Source organism: Saimiri boliviensis, chromosome 7 (genome assembly GCF_048565385.1).
Source record: "Saimiri boliviensis isolate mSaiBol1 chromosome 7, mSaiBol1.pri, whole genome shotgun sequence".
NCBI lineage: Eukaryota > Metazoa > Chordata > Mammalia > Primates > Cebidae > Saimiri > Saimiri boliviensis.
Genome location: NC_133455.1, coordinates 37,515,441 through 37,530,181, shown reverse-complemented (window position 1 = coordinate 37,530,181; position 14,741 = coordinate 37,515,441). Strand labels below are relative to the sequence as shown.

At 35.5% G+C, this 14,741-nt stretch overlaps 1 protein-coding gene across 13 annotated transcripts in view; it reads left to right on the top strand.

The window, feature by feature from the left end:
- The window catches only part of VEZT (vezatin, adherens junctions transmembrane protein), a 91,145-nt gene extending 76,792 nt beyond the window's left edge, over positions 1–14,353 (top strand). For 8 of the 13 annotated variants that reach the window (XM_003929578.4, XM_010340169.2, XM_010340172.2 and 5 more), the window contains one exon: positions 3,815–14,353. In XM_003929578.4, coding sequence (XP_003929627.1) covers positions 3,815–4,320 — 506 coding nt within the window. In that variant the 3' untranslated portion in view covers positions 4,321–14,353. Of the gene's footprint in view, positions 1–2,751 lie in introns of all 13 variants that reach the window. The other 5 variants (XM_039471704.2, XM_039471703.2, XM_039471705.2 and 2 more) reach the window with 1 other exon arrangement.
- Positions 14,354–14,741: the final 388 nt, after the last annotated feature.

Here is a 14,741-nt window from a genome sequence, read left to right as displayed (position 1 = left end):
ATTGACTTTAGAGTAACGGGTTATTTCAATGTAGGGGAGTCTTTTTTTCTTGAACTATGAATGTTATTTTAGCTGAAGAATTCTTAGGTAATTCTTGGGGTTTTATAAGGGTCCACCAGTATGCATAGCACTTTTTTTTCTAGATGCAAAATCAATTTGATAAATGAGAGATTAGGAATGTAACAGCATTGGAAATATGAAGTCACACTTTTTTTTATCAGTTATTTAATTTTTTCTTTTAAAATGGGCAGTGACTTGAATAATTTGGGATATTTTAAATGTTATTTTCAAATTTAGTGAATTTGAGATTCTCTACTCTGTTCTCCATATGTTAAAATATTTAAAAATACCTCAGTGAAGCACAAAATTAATAACCATGTCTGTTGAAAAAAATGGCTGAGGCGCAGTGGCACATGCCTGTAATACCAGCACTTTGAGAAGCTGAGGCAGGTGGATCACTTGAGATCAGTAGTTCACCAGCCTGGCCAAGCATGGTGGCACGCACCTGTAGCCCCAGCTACTCGGGAGGCTGAGGCAGGAGACTCACTTGAACCCAGGAGGCAGAGGTTGCAGTGAGTTGAGATCACACCACTGCACTCTAGCATGGGCAACAGAGCAAGACTCCATCTCAAAAAAAAAAAAAGGAATTAAAACATAGACCAGTGAACCACATCATTAGCGTTATTTAAGTGGTTTGAGCACTTTTAGGCTGTGGCCATACTCCCCATGCTCTGATTTTAGCAAAGGATAGCTGGTGATACAAAAGCCTTACATTCCTTTCTGTTTCTCACCCTTCTTTTCTGAAGTCAAACTTCATGGGAGACAGGGGAAGGAGTCAGGGGAAACTTAATAGTTGACGATATCAACCTAGCTAATTCTTAATAGAATTAATGCCTGTGGATTTCTAAGTAGGTAGAGTATGACTTCCCATTTTAAAGTATCTGTGTGGACCCTTAAAATCACCTGCCTTCCTTTTCCCTCCTCACTAGAAGTACATAGATTACCTATACTTCTGGAAAGTTCCTCCAGTTCTCTTTTTTTTTTTTTTCTCTCTCTCTCTCTCAGGAGCCCTATGTTCTCCCCTGTCCAGATATACATATCTTAGTTTTATCATTCCTCTTTCTTCCTGTTGGCCCCCTTTATAGCCCAGGTCCTCATTAGATTATGCTCGTACATTAAAATAGCCTCTTAGCTGACTTTCATTTTCAGTCCTTTTTTCTTCTAAGCTATCTTGCCAACTCTTCCCAGATTTTTCTCCAACACAGCATTGATGATGACTCTCTATCTTAAAACCTGTAGTGGTTCCCTCTTTCTTATTGTATTAAATCTAAACTTCTTTTCCTGTTTTCATGTTTCTTCATCATAAGAATCCATCTATCCAAGTATATTTTCTACTATTTTTACTATAATATCTTCTTCTACTTATGTTCATACAATTAAACTACAGTTCACAAACTTATTATTTTTATGCATAAAAAAATTCATGCTGGCCAAGCACGGTAGCTCATGCCTATAATCTCAACACTTTAGGGAGGCTGAGGCAGGTCAATCACTTGAGGTCAGGAGTTTGAGACCAGTCTGGCCAACAAGGCGAAACCCTGTCTCTATTAAAAATACAAAAATTAGCTGAGCGTGGTGGTGTGTACCTGTAATCCCAGCTACTGAGAAGGCTAAGGCAGGAGAATCGCTTGAACCCAGGAGGTGCAGGCTGTAGTGAGCCGAGATCACACCACTGTACTCCAGCCTGGGCAACAGAGTAAGACTCTGTCTCAAAAAAAAAAAAAAAAAAATTCATGCTTACCCCTTTACCAAGAATTCTGCCTTCTCCACCAAGATTGTCTACTAGTCTCTCCTCCTCCATGAATCCTTCTCTGAGTTCTCCAGCTCTGCCACCTCTCCTACCACTATAGACCCTCACACTAGAGGGCCATTGTGATGGAATATGAAAAAAGTCTTGAGCAGCAAAGCATATAGCAGAGAAGGGAAATGATCAACAGATTGATTTCCTTCATTCTATTCATTCATATACTAGGCCTACATACATCAGAGATTAATTTTAGGCACTATTTAATCAGAGATACATTTTAGGCACTGCTCTTTTCTATATGTTCAAGGTTTTGTTTTATTTTGTTTTTTATCTCTGTAATGAAATTACAGTCTTCTTGAATAGGGGCCTTATTATCCCACAGCATTCATTCAGCAAATTATTCATTCAATAAGTAGTTACTGAATACTTGTTATATGTCAGGCACTGTTTACTGCTGTATCCCTAGCATATAGATCAAGAGACAAAATGTAAAGCCTCCTACCTGCCTCGAGGCTTACATTCTAACACACTTGTCAATTGATCCTCTCATTACACAGATTATATCCCCCTATTTCATTAGTAATAATTGCGAATATCAGTTAACTTCTAATATATGTTGCATTCTTTAAGGGCTAATGGATTTATAAACTAAGAATGTACATTGACTGAAAATAGCATTGTATATAAACATATCCTTTTTTATTGTTTAGTGTTTTCTTCATATAGCTTTAAAATTATGCTATTGACATTATGGGCAAAGTTTTATCAATGAGAGAAATGTGTGTCTTTTTCAGGTATGTGCTTTTGATATAGTTTACACTGGAAAGGGTAATAATGCTGTTTTAGTTTGTGAAAATAAGTAAAAAGCTGCTGATGCCATAGAATGCTTTTCCCATGAAAAATTTCAGTACATCTTCCAGAGTTGTTTTCATCTCTGCCTACAGGGGTAAAGCCCGAATGGAATTAGAGGGGGAAAGTCTGCACTGGAACCTGCTGTGGCCATTTTTTTTTTTTTTTTTTCTGTTGTTGCTGCTTCTCTAGTGGAGTTACTGCAGCTTAGGGATGGTTCTTGGAAGTGGACACGTTTTACAAAAACATTTTTTTAAATATGCGCCAGCTCTTCAAGAAACACTTTTTTTCCTTCCGTCATGCTTCATACTAGATTGTATTGTACTAACCCCTCATGCTGGGATGAGCGACTGCCTAGCAAGCAACCCACTGCCTACTAACATCAAGAGGGGCTAAATAAAACTGCATTTTCCTTGCAAGGACAACTTCTACCGTATGAATATATATTATATTTATGTATTATATTTTGTACAATAGTTGATCTTGAATGCAGACTTTATTTCATTTGTATTTTTCTGTGGTACTACAAAATGTGTAGAAGTTAAGGCTTTACTTTCATTAGGGTCTTGTTAGGTGGTTGGCAAGTAAGTTAAATTGTATGTTGCATTTTTCCCATGATGTTTTAACTTGTAAATATATATGTATACATGTTGAAGATATATTATTATCTAGATTGCTTTCGGCCTTTTATCTGACATATTATCAGTGAAAACCATGCTGCTCATTCCTTAATACAATAGTTCTAAAACTTTAGTGTTTATCAGAATCAAGATGAGGACTTGTAAAACGTAGCTGGTCCCTACTCCCAGAGTTTCCAATTCAGGAGGTCAGGGATCAGGCCCAAGAATTTGTGTTTTTAAGAAACTCCTAGGTGATAACTGATAATGTTCGTTCAGGGACCATACTTTGAGAACCACTGCTTTAATATTTTAAATAAGATAGTATGTGAGGTGTCTTAAAAACCCCATCTCAGTTCATTTCGTAGGCATTTTCTCAAGTTTCCTGGATTTATAAATTTTTATTGATTTTACTAGAAAGTTTTGTTTAGCTTTTATTTATTTATTGTTCTTTTTAAGAAAAAAACAGAGTTTGAATTAAAAGTTTAAATCATTGCTAGGTCCTTAGTTATTTTTTTTCTTTTTTTTTTTTTATTTGAAGCCGTGTTGAAATCCTTGTCTCCTGTAGACCCAGTGGAACCCATAAGTAATTCAGAACCATCAATGAATTCAGATATGGGAAAAGTCAGTAAAAATGATACTGAAGAGGAAAATAGTAAATCCACCACAACAGACAATGAAATAAGTAGGACTGAATACTTATGTGAAAACCCTTTAGAAGGTAAAAATAAAGATAATTCTGCAAATGAAGTCTTCCCCCAAGGAGCAGAAGAAATAATGTGTTACCAATGTGAGAGCGAAGATGAACCGCAAGCAGATGGTAGTGGTCTGGCCGCTGCCCCTCCAACTCCCAGGGACTCATTACAGCCCTCCATTAAACAGAGGCTGGCACGGCTACAACTGTCCCCGGATTTTACCTTCACTGCCGGCCTTGCTGCAGAAGTGGCTGCTAGATCTCTCTCCTTTACCACCATGCAGGAACAGACTTTTGGTGATGAGGAGGAACAAATAATAGAAGAAAATAAAAATGAGACAGAAGAAAAGTAAGAACCAAGATTTACATGAAGTGATTTTAGATTGTTCCTTTTACAAAGTGTTTAGCATCAAGACTGGAAAGGGAATATGAGTGTATACTGTATATAAAGCTAAGATGTGGATTTACAGGAAGTACCCTGGTTTGAATAACTGATCTGAAATTAGTAGTTACCTGTAAATGGCAGAGCTTTTAGGAAAATAAGAGAAAGGTAAGGGCTTTTTTGAATAAACTGCTATTTTATTTGTGGCACAACTGATCAATCTTGGAAATTCTTTAAGTATTTTTAATAAGAAATGAATTATCATTTCTTGCCAGAATTTGCTACCATAAGGTGATTGGGAAAATTCTGTTGCAAGAACATTAACATTTAGTATGACTCCTTTTTACTGTATTCTTGCAGTTAATAACTGCAGCTATTATGTTAATAACGAGTTCTTTGTATTTTATTTTGTTTATACCAGTCTTAAAACAAAGATCCAGGTTCTGAATAAAAAAAAAAAATTCATACAATTGATGTGTGCTGGGGTTTGGTACTAAAAGTAGTTTCAAAAGTGCGTGGGTTATATGACATTGCTTTATGTATCCTTATTCATGTATTTAGTAGTGAATTTTAAGATGTCCTAGTGATCTTTAAAAGAAAAACATTGTACCATTTTTAGAAGTACACTTTCACCTTTCTTTTTATAATAGAAACTGATGATGTCAAAGTGGGATTCCTGTAGTCCAAGCTCCCATCCCCGATTTAGCAAGCAGAAAAAAGTTCCTTGTATCACTTTACCTTCGATAATTGGGTGCCATTAACACAAACAGGTCACGATGCTGCTGTTTTTTAGCCCTGTCCACCTTAATGAGATTCAGGAACCATCCCATCAGCCTCCTGGAAAGCATCCTTGTCTCCTTAGTACTTCATTTACAAACTACCTCTTAACAGAGACTGCTTTTCAAATTGGCCAATCTGTTTTGTGTTGTGATTGCATTTTCAAAGAGTAATTATGTTCAGCGTATACAGTTTTGAAACCTGTAGCTCCTATGCAATAACATAGTTTTATAGACATTATTTGGAGGAAATGTAGGAATAACTCAATTTATGTTGCTGTCCTAGAAAGGAAATTGCATGATGAGTCTAGATTGTAAAGAAACACATTCAAATTCCTGTAACTTACCACTTTTAGTGAATAAGTTTACTTATACCGAAGGGGATTTTTTTATTTCAGTAATCTAAGGAAATTTACTTTTTAACCTGAGAAAAAAACTTGGTTCTACTTTATATAAATAGTAGAGATTATTGTACTATAAGCAATTTTGCCTTTTGCCAAAATCCTGCAACTACCTATAATTAACCTTTTAGGAGCAACACCTTAGGTTGGCCCTTGCTTTACTACTTAGAAATAGCTAAATTTCAGTTTTAAAAATCTTTATGTGTTATAATTGTCATATTCTTCAATAATACATAGGGTTTACTTTCTTATTTAAATTGCTTATTTAGTTTGCCGACTTCATTTTTATTTGGATTTAGAAGAAGCAATTATGGAAAAACTTGGTAATCTCTCTCCTAACCTATAACCTTAAAAAGAATTAGAGTTTAATCATTATTAATTCTTTTATTGTATGTTATTTTTATTATACCAATTTAGGGGAAATATCTTCATAATATTTTATCAGTTTTATTCAGTGCTCTCTAAGGTGATACTTTTTAATTTGGAAAGACTAAATAATTTTAATCAAGAATTTTCAGTCTTCCATTCTGATCTGTTTCATTCAATACTTGTTACATAATCCAGTTAAAAACTCTACTTGTTGAAATTATGACATAAAGTTCTTGTAGCTTTACTTGAATATTTGTTCTTTTGTGTAGTTTTGATCTTTTAAAGTATTTAAAATATTTTGAAGATAAAGTATTATCTTCTCTGCAGAAATTCCCTAATTTTCTCTTATAATATTTGAAGTCAGTGTTTCTCAGTTATATCAGTGGGTTGTATTATATATCAGAATAAATAAGTCTTACTCTTTAAATGCAAATTTTAGACCATACTCCCAGTGATTCTTAGTTAGTCATTTTGGAATGAGCTATAGATAATGTTTATACCCAGTAAATTCTAGGAACCTCTCTCTAGGACTTTTCTCTTCTTGCTGTGAATACCATAGGAAATACTAAAAAACAGGCCAATGTAATATAAGTAGGTGTTCTTGTCTGTTACTTTTCTAAGAATATTTTACGGCCGGGCATGGTAGCTCACGCCTGTAATCCCAACACTTTGGGAGGCCAAAGTGGGCAGATCACCTGAGGTCAGGAGTTGGAGACCAGCCTGACCAACATGAAGAAACCCCATCCCTACTAAAAATATAAAATTAGCCAGGCATGGTGGTGCATGCTTGTAATCTCAGCTACTCAGGAGGCTGAGGCAGGAGAATGGCTTGAACCTGGGAGGCAGAGATTGTGGTGAGCCGAGATGGTGCCATTGCACTCCAGCCTGGGCAACAAAAGTGAAACTCCATCTCGGAAAAAAAAAAAAAAAGAATATTTGACTTCCCTTAGCAGGCTTTTGACTAGATTTCAAAGCTGCCACCCTGGCTGGGCGCAGTGGCTCATGCCTGTAATCCCAGCACTTTGGGAGGCTGAGACGGGCAGATTGCCTGAGCTCAGGAGTTCGAAACCAGCCTGGGCAACATGGTAAAACCCCATCTCTACTAAAAATATAAAAAATTAGCTGAGCGTGGTTGCGGGCACCTATAATCCCAGCTACTTGGGAGGTTGAGGCAGTAGAATCACTTGAACCTAGGCCTAGGAGACAGAGGTTGTACTGAGCTGAGATAATGCCACTGCACTTCATCCTGGGCAACAGAGCGAGACTGTCTCAAAAAAAAAAAAAAAAAAAAAAAAAAAAACCTGCCACCCTCTATACAGAAGAAGTCCTCTGGCGGCCTGGGCGGGTTGAAGGGGAGGCTGGGAACACTCAGGGAAAACTACAATTGTGCTTTCCACATTTTACAGTGATTTTAACAGTATTATTTTTGTTAGGAGTAGCATCCTGACAATTTTTAATACAGACGTTTCTGTAGTTTGTTTTACCAGGACAAACCTAGTACTTAATGGAAGAATGCATGTGAGAGTCTGTTTAGGTCAGTCTTGAAGACAGGATTTTTACTCTTTGTCTACCTATAGGTAGGAAAGTCCATTTAAAACTCAATTTTCTTTAAAAAAAAAAAGTAATACTCCGATTTACATAAGAGAAGATATAACACTTTTAGTGTTAAAGCATAAAAAAAATTAAGTTCCAATACATTCCACAAAATTGTAAGTTAACAGAGTGTGAACCTCAGAAGGGGACCCTGCAGGTCATTTCACTCCAGTGACTTCACTTCCCATCGGTAATATAAAATATGAAACATTTTTGACAAATTATGAGAAACCACATGGGAGTAAAAGTTCAACTGATTTGGTTTAATCATAGCATATTGTTTCTATACCCAAACCAAACAAAGAAACAAACTAAATACTATAAGAGTATGTTATAGCTCAGCTAAATTATTGTTTGAACTAAAATTCAAACTAGGAATGACAACCATACAAAGCATAAAGATTGATTTATTTTTGCAATTCTACTCAAAAGAAAATGGCTATGCAATTCACACTTAATTAGAAAATAAAGCTACAAATATTTTAGAAGAGAAAATATTTTTAAAAATTCAGTAACAATTTATCTGTCATCATAGACAGGTGATTAATTTGCCTAAGTTAACTTTTCAGCTAACTAAAACAAATCCATTTTAATAATTTAATTACTATATGTAGTACATCTCTACTTTGTCTAGAGTATATAGAATATGATTTAACTTTTTCTGTCGTTTTTAGGAATATCAGTTTCTATCATGGGGTGATAAATAGAAACTCACCCTCAGGGGCTACTAAGATATATGTCAGGTACCCCTTTACAATATGACCTGACATTGCTGTGCTTTTTTGAGTTATGCCTGTTTTTCACAGTTTCTCTATCTTCCCTTATAATCAGCTGTCACTTTTGCCGCTGTCTTGTGTGCCTGCCTCCTGCAATAGGCCCCTAATTTGCTGCTTCTAATCTGCTGTGGACTGAGAAACCAGATTGCCAAGCTTGCTAGAATTGTGTCTAAGATAAGAGTAAGTAGACGGAAAGAGAGCTAAGGGGCTGTTCTGTCAGTAAAGTGCATGGACTTTGTGATACCCGTTTGGCTGCTTAGCATTCTTGTGTTTGCCACTTAGTTTCTTATTAAAAACTTGCTAAAACAAATACTTGGTTGAATATGTGATTGCCATAGATTTGAAGTTCTAATTCAGTTTTTATATAATGATGTTTCTAGGACTTCATTAATGAATTCAACTATAAGAAAAATTGGGCTATCATTTTTGAATAAATGTGTATATTTCAGGAAAATGTGAAATATATTGTTCTCATTCATTGTTCTTAGTACAGTACACAGATTTAAAACTTATGGTACTGTAAATATAACTTCAACTCTGTTCATCAAGACTTATGTTCTAGAATTATTGGTATGAGACTACAGATGGCTATAAAAACTGGCTAACTTGAATATTTGGGGAGGGAGTCACACTAGATATCTCAGTTTCCTGCAGAGTTTGAACCTCTTTCAGCACTAAAATCTTTTGGATTACTGTCTTCTTAAATAATTATGAATATATTTTAATTTGTTTCGTATCAAAATGATTAGCATTAATGTTACTTAATAATCTCTCATAGACTAATCAGACATTGAGAGCTGTTTGTCCCTGTACTAAATGGCTCCATTCTGATGTGCTCATTTTAGTTTTCATGTCTTTGTTTTTTAATAGTCATTCTGATTCTTCCATTTCTATTACTGCTTGCTTAAGTGTGCCTGTAGCAGTAGCCCTTCTCCTCCTCCATAATGTGCCTTCTGATCTGCTTTCATTTTGGAGACCAGATGACTACGTTCATTAGACTTATGTATAAAGTAAGAATAAATAAACTCAAAGTGAAGACTTGAAGAAGTGGATTATGCTTAAATACATGGATTTTGTGACATCTATTACTTTGCTACCTGTTTCATTGCTATCGTTAAAATAAGTGAAGTTACTGAACTAGATACCTTCTCAAAGTAGAAAAGTTGTTATTGTACAAAAGGAACCATTTTGTTTACATACTTTACTTTCTGGAAAATTAGTTCTGTACTATAATTATTTGGCTCTAATTAAAACTGGTCCACTCAGGCTGGGCGCTGTGGCTCACACCTATAATCCCAGCACTTTGGAAGGCTGAGGCGGGCAGATCACGAGGTCAGGAGATTGAGACCATCCTGGCTAACATGGTGAAACCTGTCTCTACTAAAAATATAAAAAATTAGTTGGGCATGGTGGCACGCTCCTGTAATCCCAGCTACTCAGGAGGCTGAGGCAGGAAAATCACTTGAACCTGGGAGGCGGAGGTTGCAGTGAGCTGAGACTGTGCCACTGCACTCCAGCCTGGTGACAGAGCGACACTCCATCTCAAAAAAAAAAAAAAAAAAAAAAAAACTGATCCACTCAAGTTAGCATTTTTTAATAGTATTTTCTATTTGAATTGGAGACTACATGCCATTAAGAATTTCTTCGACTTTTTTTTTTAAGAGAGAAATGTATCTTCAAGACACGAAATAGATTAAGCCCTGAAAAATAAGAAAACATTCATTATTAATGTCAGAGACCTGAGAAGTAATAAGATTTATAGACTATAGGCAATTATACCACAAAGAATTTATTTTTTGATTATGCTACGTTTAAAAACAGGGTCTTTATTTTTATTCATCTTTATTATTTTATTATTACATATACATTTCTATTATTTTTATAGTAAATATACATTAAAAGCTTACCAAAAGTTATCAGTGTTAAATCTAATGCTATTGGCAGATATTTGAATGACTAAATTCCTATTGTCATTCTGTACTTGGTATGTTTAAACTGTAATTTAATATCACATAAACAGGATCACTTTTCTCTCTTGAATGAAAAATAAACAAAATTTGCATGTTATAATGTTTGCAAGTAAAAGTCAAATCTGTGTAGAAATAGAATATCCTAGCATCAAACAACTTATTTTTAGCAACATGGTGATTGTGTTTTAGTAACTGTATATTGACTCATGGTTTCATTACAAAGTAATTGGAAAGTCAGTCTGTTTATTTTATGACCATGTCTCATAGTCAGTGTTGTTATCCATGCTAATGGAAGGGAGATTTGGTATAATAATCATAAAAGATAGGTGGTCCAAACCAGTTTCTTGAGTTGAGTCTGCCATTATAGAAGAGATAGCCAAAGCCAGGTTAGTGGTAAAAGAAGAAAACTTCTGAGTGTAGTTGTGAAAGGAAAGTGATTCTATTCAGGGTAATTGCTATAAACCAAAAAGAGGATAAATTGATTCAAGGATTCACACATGTAAAAGTTTAGCATGAATAAGGAGGAATTGATTTTACAGATATTCTAAAATGTGTGATAAGCTGGGAAATAGTGGCCCACACCTATAATCCTAGCACTTTGGGAGGCTGAGGCAGGAGGACCTCTTGAGGCCAGGAGTTCAAGACCAGCTTAGGCAAAAAACAGCAAGACTTAGTCTCTACAAAAAAATTAAAAATTAGCTGGATATGGTGGCACATGCCTGTAGTCCCAGCTGCTCAGGAAGCTGAGGCAGGAGGATCACTTGAGCCCAGGGGGCCACAGCTGCAGTGAGCTAGGATTGCACCACTGCACTCTAGTCTGGGCAACAGAGCAAGACCCTGTCTCAAAAATAAACAAATGAAAATAAAATGTGTGATAAAATGCATACAGTATTTTTTAATATTATACATTTTAATATATTTTAGCTTGTCAGCAGTGAAATTAGTTTTAGCTCTATGTATTGAACTTCATTTAGCAACGTATTATTGCAGTAGTACAGTATTTAAGCTGCATATTCTTTTGACTACATTATCCTTTAAAATGAGTATATTCTATGAGATATGGTTATGGACATATGTATTTCCCCTCCTATTTATATTGTAAGATTTTCTTAAGGTAAGGGATACTTTTACTATTTTAGGCTTTATGTTTTTTAGTTTTATATCATTTCCTAAAGGTTAGCTACCTACAAATGAATATTATTGAAGAATTTTTCTAAAACTAAAGCGTGTCTTTTATAAGTTTACTCTTTTATAATATCCTAAACAAAGCATATCCTTTTTCCCCTTCCTTAAGTAAATTCTTAAGGAAATTCACTTCATTTCTAAATCAAAGTATTTTCTGCACTTTTATTGCACCAATCTGTTACCTTCTGTTCATATAATGACTTAAATAATGCTTACTCAGGCACAGTACTAGCAGCTGACAACGTACACAAGACTCCAGAAATGTCACTCCCATCCCTGAAAGGTTGGCGTATGGTCCTGGTACAGTCCTGGAGGTCCATGTAGGTGAAAAGCCCAGAAGTCGACCTGAACTGAAAGCACTCCCAAGGAGTTTGGTTTTGTTTGGGTTTGTTCTAGGTATGGTCCCAGGGATCCCAGATCAAACCAGGCCCCTGGGCCTATCCTAGAACCAACCTAAACTCGCGCATCATTCCTGGAACATCAAGAGTATGAAGACTGAAGATAACCTGAGGCTTACCAGACATCCTATATTCACCAAGATTCACATTTTTTTTGTATGTGTGCCTATGCTTTGGCAAGAATTGGTTGGTAAATCCTTCTAAAATTAGAGGGTTGACATTTGGTGACAAAAGTTTTCCTCACCTTTGGCATTATAGTAATTTCTCACAATAGAAATTCCATATGGTTATTAATTGTCAGTGAAGAGAGTTATTATTTTTTATCAGTTCTATATTTTTAGCTGAAGCAACTTAGCCCTAAAGAAAAAAAAAACCCAAAATCAACTTCTCCCTCCAAATTAAACTCTCCAAATTTAATGGTTTCTGCTTTCTTCAGTGCTTTTCTACTTGACACTGTTATATCAGTCTCATGTAACTGAATAATTGTTCATAATTTCTGAAGGGCATTTGGTCTTTGCTGTCTGGCTTCAATGCCAAATGATTTTAAATTCTTGTTTCTGGAGACTAATGACTTTTTCCTTAATTTATTATTGAATTTGCCACATTTTAGAGCTCACTTTTAGAAGTTCTGCTATGGTTAATGAAAACAAGCTAGAATGGTAACAGTAGAAATGGGTTAATACCTCACATTTTGCATCAGTATTTTGTAAAAGATTTTTAATAAGTGTCTCTGTTTTTATTCCTTGCCGCTCTGGATTTTTAAAATATTCTGACCTAGTTGATCCATCACGTGGTCTCATATCAGAACAGTTGCATCACTATAGTCACATACATGTTTTTCTGTTCAATTTAGAAGACAGTATTTCTGAAAAAGTATGAAAGGACCCCAAATCCAAAAGTTATGGTGCACAGTGAAAATGTATACTTTTAATAATACTGTGTTCTGCAGTAGGTTTAGACCATGTTTGAAGTAACTGCAGACTAATCAGAAACTCCATGTTAAAGGAACTCAAAATTGTGCTGTTCCACCAAGCTTATTACACCAGCAAATTGAGTCAATAGGTTGTTCTTAAAATAGGGCTGTGAGCCTACAGAGGCTCACTCTGAAGAACTCAGCCATGGAGTAAGTTCTGTACCATATCCATCACAGACGTGCTTCATTCCATAGACTTCTTCACATAGCTTGAAAGGAGTGAACCCATCCTTGATTTAGGTATATGTTCTCAGTATTTTGGGAGCTTTTCCACTTTTTTTTTTTTTTTTTAACATTATCCATTGTAAACACTGAAAATAAGAATTTGTGAAGAGTTAAAAAGTCATGGCTTGTTTACATAGTAAGTTTTTGAACTCTACGTTCAATCCAGACACTTACTTGAGTGTTAAACTGTGATTTTTTAAAAAACAAATATCATTTGAGAATATTCTTTCAGAGGTATTTTCATTTTTACTTTTTGATCAATCGTGTTTTATATATTAGGGTAGTACATTTCCTACCCTACCTGAAGACTTGAGATTATAGCCTTTTGGGGATGGCCAAAGTACTCTCTGTTTTTGCATCTTTTAAATTGTGATTTTTAAGAGCACATACAGATTTTACCATCTTAACCATTTTTATAGGTATAGTTCAGTGAGATTAAAAACAGTCACATTAGGCCGGGCGCGGTGGCTCAAGCCTGTAATCCCAGCACTTTGGGAGGCCGAGACGGGTGGATCACGAGGTCGAGAGATCGAGACCATCCTGGTCAACATGGTGAAACCCCGTCTCTACTAAAAATACAAAAAATTAGCTGGGCATGGTGGCGCGTGCCTGTAATCCCAGCTACTCAGGAGGCTGAGGCAGGAGAATTGCCTGAACCCAGGAGGCGGAGGTTGCGGTGAGCCGAGATCGCGCCATTGCACTCCAGCCTGGGTAACGAGAGCGAAACTCCGTCTCGAGAAGAAAAAAAAAAAAAAAAAAAACAGTCACATTGTTGTGAAACAGATCTCCAAAACTTTTTCATCTTGCAATTCTGAGACTCTATACCCATTAATCAACTCATATTTCCCCCTTTCCCACAGTCCTGGCAACCATCATTCTACTTGTTTCTGTGAATTTCACTACTTTAGATACCTCATAAATGGAATCATGCAGTATTTTTCTTTTTGTAGCTGACATATTTCAGTTAACATAATGTCCTCAAGGTTCATCTATATTGTAGAATGTGCTAGGATTTCCTTCCATTTCAAGGCTGAATAATGTTCCATTGTATGTATTTACCACATATTTTTATCTATTCATCTGTTGGTGGACGTTTGGGTTGCCTCCATCTCTTGGCTATTGTGAATAATGCTGCTATAAACATGAGTGTGTGCAAGTATCTATAATGTTTTTCTTCTTTAACACAGTACTTTATTTTCTGTATTTGATCATACGGAATTTTTGTCAAGTATTTTAAAGGATTTTACAAGAACCCAAATAGAAATTTAGACATATATGTATTATTGGTTGTTCCTTGTGAGCTGAAGAAGTCTCTAATAAAATCTGTACTTCCTTATATCTTTTTGTGTGTGTAACTTTTTTACTCTGTTTGTAACATGGATTAGTACCAAAAGATAATAATCCTCTTCCTTTACTTTCATCTCTGTTTTTCTTCCATTATAGCATTTTTCAGAATTTGCTAATATAGCAAAAGATGGCAGTTGTCTATAGTGAGAGGTAAGTGGAAAGTTGTCTGGGAAAGCCTTTGATTCATTAGTCCAAGTTTTGTTTGTTCATTTAAGTGCCTCATATAATTTATCACAGTGAAAACAGTAGCATAAATTTTAAGTTTCATTTTTGCTATTCCCAGTGATTGTTAGCCACTGAATACATTCTAGGCATGTTATATTTATTGACTTATATAACCTCCTTGACAGAAAAGACACCGACACCTAGAAGATCATTA